The sequence below is a fragment of the Achroia grisella genome, unplaced genomic scaffold (assembly GCF_030625045.1).
Source record: "Achroia grisella isolate CSIRO2021 unplaced genomic scaffold, CSIRO_AGI_Agris_v1 utg327, whole genome shotgun sequence".
NCBI classification, from domain to species: Eukaryota; Metazoa; Arthropoda; class Insecta; order Lepidoptera; family Pyralidae; genus Achroia; species Achroia grisella.
The window spans coordinates 569,966-577,234 of record NW_026712799.1 but is presented as its reverse complement, the minus strand read 5'-3'; the positions used below and the strand labels follow the sequence as shown (position 1 = coordinate 577,234).

Below are 7,269 nucleotides of genomic sequence, written 5' to 3'. Positions count from 1 at the left end.
TGAATGGCAAGGAATAGACGATATAAGAAGAAGGCAAGGAATGATGCGCTGTAGGCGTCACATGCTTACATAATACCGTGGTACTGCTCATTTATATATACAATGTATAGGCCATGGTTGGCACTTACAACAAGCTTGCTAGTCATTCCAGTTACATAAAAAAATATGTCGATTTCCCTGCCATACTATTTCATCTTATTGGTTCATTCGAAACAGAGACATATTTAAGTTAACTTTTCTGAGTTTTGGTAAACAGAAGTTTAGTAATAAAGGCGGCATTCAATTATAGTTAAATAGTTCTTCATACAAAGTAATATGTGTATACTATTCGTGTCTGTTCAGTGGCTTCAAGACGTAACCAACTGACAAACCCACTTTCACATTTATAATATTAACAAGGATTTCAACAATGTTCCTATGGGAAAACTGTTAATTTTCATGAATATTATTACTGGGTTTCGGCTTGCTATACCCGTTAATACTAACTCGGTTCAGTTGTAAATTGTATCTTATTATACTTCTGATAGAATATGTTGTGTCTTGTATTTAATTGAAACTAGCTTTCTACTCTATTTGAGATATGTAACCGAGTATTTTAAGCAAAATGCATTATGTACGAGTATATGTCAAAAAAAATAGAAGTAAGCATAAAGTAACAACAAAGGGAAGAAAAAGGCAGGTAGAGAATACGATAAATCTGCCTTTTTAAATATACTTGTGTGATGTGAATTAAATAATGTGAACTTTTTTACTATATATGATTTGTTATAAAATTGTGTTTCAAAGAAATATATTGCGAAAATATTTTTTTCTAAAATTGACTAATCTGGCATATATGTAATTGATTGAAAACTTGTATAATGGAAGCAAGTAGTGTAGATCTATAATAATTGTTACCAGAAGCGAAATACAATACTCCTCGACAATGGCCAATGAATGAGAATTACTAAAAGATAAGATAATATTTCATACTATAAGTGACATAGTATATTTTGTAGTAACAATGATTTTGTTGAGAGTGACGTAGAAAACTTCGTAGCATTTCATGGATTCACCGTATATCCTGTGCCATAGAGGAGAACTACGAGCAGTTCTCGAGACTTGTAACCTGGGTTCTGATTTAAGGGACATTTTGTTGGAACAAGGTGAGTGTTGACGTACGTCACCAAAGGGGTCCACCTTTGGTGACGTACGTCAACACTCACCTTCACCGCTCGTATTTCTCTCCCAGCTAAATCTGGTAGCACTCATGACCTTAAAATTGTAGAGAGATTTTGTTGGTATTCCTCTCGCTCACGCTTCAACTGTATACAAATTAATCACATAGTTATTTTTCGTTAATTCATTTGTTAGTTCGCAATATTTAATTGTTTTTTTTTCGGTTTAATTATTTCCTATGGTACAATGAGCTCTTCCAATATTACATACATATACGAGCAACGTTTACTATTATAATAGTAATCCGTTAAAATATTTACTATGCTTAACCAACCAGATTATTTGATATTATTTTGATGATTAGATGTTCTGTACATTCAGACAAAAGTATATGATTGATATGTCTACTCTTATTTCAAAAGAACAACATTTTCTCGCCTATTTTTCTCCGTTGAATCTGCTTCCATAATTAGAAAATGAAATATAAAAATCACCACTCAAAAGTCAATAAGTTTAGGGTAAATTTATAGATCATTATTTTAATAAATCAAGCGTAAAACTCTAATTAGGGTATTCATTTCGAGGTTAAAAAATATAATAAGCAGATTTGGCCTGGGTCTTTCCTCGTCAGAAATTTAATATATAATATGGTTTGCTACGTGTTAAATTAAATTCTAAATCGATTAACCGTGACTTAATTTAAGTAAGAAGCATCCAAATAATTCAAAATAATTATACTAATATTAGATTGTGAATACGTAAGTATGATTATATTATCTGTAGGTTTGTTACCTTCACGACCAAACAGTTACATAAATCTTAATGAAATGTGATTATTATCTGTCTGTGATCTATTTTCAATATACAGTATCACGAAGATGGATCTTATATCTCAAGAAAAGCAGACTTATCTGAAACAAAGCAGAGTAAGTCACAGGTAATAGCTAGTATATGTACATATATATAATGTAAAATTTGTTTAAAACAAAGCATTAGCAGTCAGCTTATAGTCCCATTTGCAAATATGCGTGTATATGTAAGCAGTAAATAGACATACAGTGCTGACTGTACTTACGCTAACAACGCCTCAGGAAATTATTATGTTCATCCTCGCAGTATACCTGTGTAGTTATAAAGTAGTATACTCATAAATTTGAGATGCATAATTTAAGATGTACGAGTATGATAGAGATATAAAGCGACAGACTTTATCTTTTTGTATTAGGTAAACATAAACGAAAATGGAAAACTATAAAAAATCAAGCTACTCTGCATCTTGGCAAAAGTCTCTGGTTCTTACATATAACTGGAAATGTTTAATAAAAATGTTAAATAATTATAATTACTTGTAATGTCCGATGATATAGACTTTTACAAAAATTTACATCTTCGTGGGTGTTACCTATTCCACCCGCTAAGCTACTTACATAGATGTGTTTCGATTGCAGCGTGAGATAAGGTAGTGAAATTATGGTATATTAGGGCATAACATTTTACTCATAGAATAGTATATAGTATATATGTCGACGTATTCTCAGTGGTGCTGTTCATAGATATAATTGACGACACTGACTATTAGATCAGCTGTTACCTTATTTGTCATTCCAATATGGATTTTTTAATTTTATTTAATTATTTTACTTTATTTTTGGTATACTCGTATAATAATGAAAATTTTCTAAAAGTGACGCAGGAAAGTAAAATTAGAATATCTTGGTAGGAATCTAGTTAATATTGACATGTTAGCCCTTAAAAACAGTAAAGTACGAGATGTATCTTCGGTGATTAATGCATGCTAATATTTTTAGATAATTTCCAATAGTGATAAATCTTAATCTATTACCATTGTAAGTTACAAAAGACAATAGAAAAAGTGAAAGGTCGGTATATTTCAACAACATGTTTATGTTTTACATTTCAGTTTTTATTACAACTACATATGAGAAGGTACAAATTGTGTAAATGGGGGATTTATACATGTCATTATTATATATGAGCTCCCAATATTATTCATTATATTGTAGTATTTTATCTAGCACAAAACTTTATTTTTACACAACATCTCCAAATAGTTACAAACATGATGTATCTTCCAACAGTCACAAAACAAACAGATACCTAATGGTCAATAAATCCCCTCACTCAGAATTCAGTACACGAAGTGCTATCGCTTGTGTTCAGCCCTTTTAATTTGAGATTATATCTCAATTTTTTTGTTTTATGTCATTCACGGCCTATTTCTCCATAAACATTTGATAAAGCTATTTTTGTACACAAGTAACAGAATTAGATTTTTATAAATTGTTTTTATTGGGTAACTGTCAATACTGTCAGCCGATGTTATTTTTTTAACACGGATTAGATTCGTAACTTAATACGACAAACAAACTTTTTAACAAGCGTTATTTGTTACACAACTTTTACATATTTTAGATAACTATATTATCTATATACTATACATTTTTAATAGAATACAAAGATATTGACAAATCAAAAAAGTTTTTATGAACTATCAATTTCAATGGAAATTGTTAGAAACATATGAGAAAACTTTCAATTCCATCAGTACGCAGTATGCGATTTTAATTTTGGACCACCTATAGTTGATGAACTACTAAATAGCTATATTCTATGAAAATGTGTCTAATAGTATAAAACCGGCAACTAACAAATAAACATAGAAAATAGTTTTATTTTAAATTATAATCACACATTTATTCTGCCAATACATACTAGTATGAGCAGCTGGTACATTAATGATTTATAAATAAATGCCTAAGTATTTAGTAGCTTGAACACTTAATATCACAAATCTAGTTTTCTACTTAGTACACCTGTACTTTAAGGGTAAGACTTTACTTCTATTATACGATATGATTTATGTGAAATTTTCTTGGTTACATCGAGGCGGCAGCTTGGAAGTATCCTCTATTCTTACTTTGAATAAATAATATGCGTAAAAGCTTCGAAACTGCGCTAATATTTTATCCTACTTGGAGCCACGCTACTTAGCTTGATGCAGCAGCATTATGATAATTATTTGCTAAATATTGACTAAGTTTATTGAATCAAAATTCTCTGGTATTTAAGGATACAATTTTAACTATATGTTATCTCTTCTTATGAAATTTCTATTCGAAATAATACGTGCTTTTTTTATTAATAAATTCATTGTGTATTACGGTTCAGTCAAATATAATATAAAATTCGACTTTTAATGGAATCCTATATCGCACATTTAATTCAATTTTTTACGTTAATGATATCGCATAATAAGTGTAGAATCTTACCCTCGTAATGCAGGTTTACCTACTTTTCTAAAGTGTAAACCGATAATATAATAGATCCACTAATTCATTTTACCTAGTTTACTCTTTGAAACACTTTACTTTATTTAGGGTGTCAAACCTGCCATAATGATGTAAAATGGATTTTTAGTTTTAGTAATAATAAAGCTTTAAAGACCTTAGGTAACTCCCGTCTGCCCTGACAGCGATGGAATATTGCAGTTAGCGCCCTTCTCAAAGTGAATTAGTGTCTTAAGAGGTTTACTGTCAGACGAAAACTAAGAACTTATAAGCAAACTTCAATGTTTGGTAAAGTTTTATTCCATCTTATGTTTGAAGTTATTCAATGTCCACACTTGATATAGTCAAAGGTCATGTCAGTTTGGGAATTAATAGAACTCGTTGGCGCAGCAGTTTAGCAATACGATAAGTTACTGTAAATTTAAAAAAGATAAAAAGGTTGAGCCTTTTTATCTTTTTTAAATTTACAGTACAGTTGTAAAGAAACTTAAAAATTTGATGAATATTATTTTATTTAATTAGAATTTTAGACGAAATACTTGACTTCAGAATTAGTTTCCTTTATCGATGATTTTTCCTCTAGTTTTATGCTATAAAAATCAAGAAAAAAATACTAAAAGTTATAATAATATTATCAGATTTCAATATTAAGAGTAAGAACAGTTTTATGAACTTAAATCTTTTAATAAATAAACAAAAAATGGTGCACATGTCTGGTTCCTTCTGAAACTTAAAAGATGTAAATAAACTGTATATATATTTTTATTACTTTGAACAAAAAAGAATACTCAGTATACATTTGTATACTAACTATCCTTTTTTCTTCAAAGGTTATAAAAATAACACAGACAGTATACCACTACAAACTATAAGACTTGATATTAAAATAATTGTATTTTTGTATTGGTATTGACCAACATTATAACGTATACCAATTTATACATATTATTTCATCAATATTTAATTTTTGTACGCCATGTGTAGTCCAGTATTGACGTTTAAATGGGTCGGCCTTACCTTGTTTTCGAGGCACGCCACTGAAAATTAGTTAATATTTCTACTGAGTAAATGAAGAAAAATGCTTCCACTATCCAAGATCACGTGTGGACTGAAGTACTTGCAGTAAATTCTTGTGAATATATAAATATATACCATGGCCGGCGCGTGACTCAACCACTAAAATTTATAACATTCGTGTGCAGAGTTTTAAACACATAAGCTTAATTAATTCCTTTTTCAATCCGTAGTCTTCCTGCTTTGCAGTAAAATTTTCATTTGGGCCGCTTTTTAGAATACGAATGGTCGTTTGCGTTATTTTGAAGAATTTATATTAAAACCTACCTAAGATTAGAAGAAATGTTATAATAAAGAACAGTTTTAGTAGTTATAAATAATGATTATAATAATAATATATTTTTTAAAATGAAAATTGGTATTTCATATTTGAAGGTACTAAAAAACGACCAAACTTTAGTAGTTATTTTAAAACCTTTGTGTTCTAGCAGTTAAGCACACCACCTTATTTCAGATTGTCGCGGGTTCGATTCTTCGTACGATGCAAGCTTTTATACTGATGAGTATGACTGTTTGTGGAACTTGCAGACTAAACTTGCTTAGTTTGCAAATAGCCGGCGCTGTGTGAGTTTTCCTAGGTTACTATTATGAATATCCTCAGGGAGGCAAAATCCAGGATTGACTTGGGGCCCCTGGGGATAGACGCTCTCCGGTTGCGAGTCGCCGTGACGGGTGGCCGCATCCTGGAGATCCCCGGCGTTGACAGCGGGGAGAAGGCGGCCTAGCGGCGAAGCTCCGGGAACTTGTCCCGGAGGAGGTGGCACGGGTCTCCAGGCCCACTAAACAGGCGGAAATGCATCTAATGGGTCTGGACGACTCCGTTGGCGTTGAGGAGATTGCCGCTGCCATTGCTAGCGCCGGGGATTGCCAGGTCCAGGACGTTAAGGTGGGGGACGTTCGCAGGAATCCTACCGGTGCGGGGGCTTGCTGGGTCCGCGCCCCAATACGTGCGATGAAGGCCATCACCACCGCGGCGAAACTTAAAGTTGGCTGGGTGGTTGTTCGAGCTGAATTGCTCAGACAGAGACAGCTGCGATGCTTCCGCTGTCTAGAAGAGGGTCATGTGCGCGCCCAGTGCACCAAAGCGGAGTGTCGCAGCGGTCTCTGCTATCGTTGTGGGGAGAGCGGCCACAAGGTGGCCGCTCATGCGCGTCTGCGCCGCGGTGTGCGGTGTGTGCCTCTAAAAATAGGCCGGCAGACCACTGGGTGGGAGCGAAGAACTGTTCCCCGCCCAAGGGTAAAGGTGTCGGCAAATGGTCAGGTCCCAAAGCCCCCAGCCGTGAGAGCGGGCCGAGCAGGATGGATTCCGCCCAATAAGGGTGGCTCCATCCAAAGCGATCCGAGGTGGAGGGGTGCATGGGCGTCTCAGATCGCCGCAAGGGCCTGAGATGTCACCGCGGGGGCGGTTGCATCTCCAAGAAAAGCCCGAGAAGGTGTTCTCAAGAGAGGTGGGGTGGACACCCCAAAATAAAAGCGAAGGGTCCCGCAAACTAAAGCGGGCCAACGCCGCCGGAGTTGCGGTGGACTGACATTCGATCCCGCGACTCCGGCTACAGGCGCTTCGTCGGGATACCTTGTAGTTTTTAGTGAGTAGGAGTCTCACAGTACCCGCGGGCTTCCCCCGGTGCCGGCGGGTCTCCATGAGGGATTTTCTCCAAGTTAAAAAGAAAAAGGTTACTATTATGAAAAAGATGAGTTCTAAGTAATAATATAGTATATAATGTACTTT

At 34.4% G+C, this 7,269-nt stretch overlaps 1 protein-coding gene across 1 annotated transcript; it reads left to right on the top strand.

Annotated features, from left to right (window-relative positions):
- Nucleotides 1-6,333: 6,333 nt before the first annotated feature.
- Nucleotides 6,334-6,927, top strand: LOC131843609 (uncharacterized). Its single transcript, XM_059192283.1, has one exon. It carries the CDS (start codon nt 6,334-6,336, stop codon nt 6,925-6,927), a length of 594 nt encoding a protein of 197 aa, XP_059048266.1.
- Nucleotides 6,928-7,269: the final 342 nt, after the last annotated feature.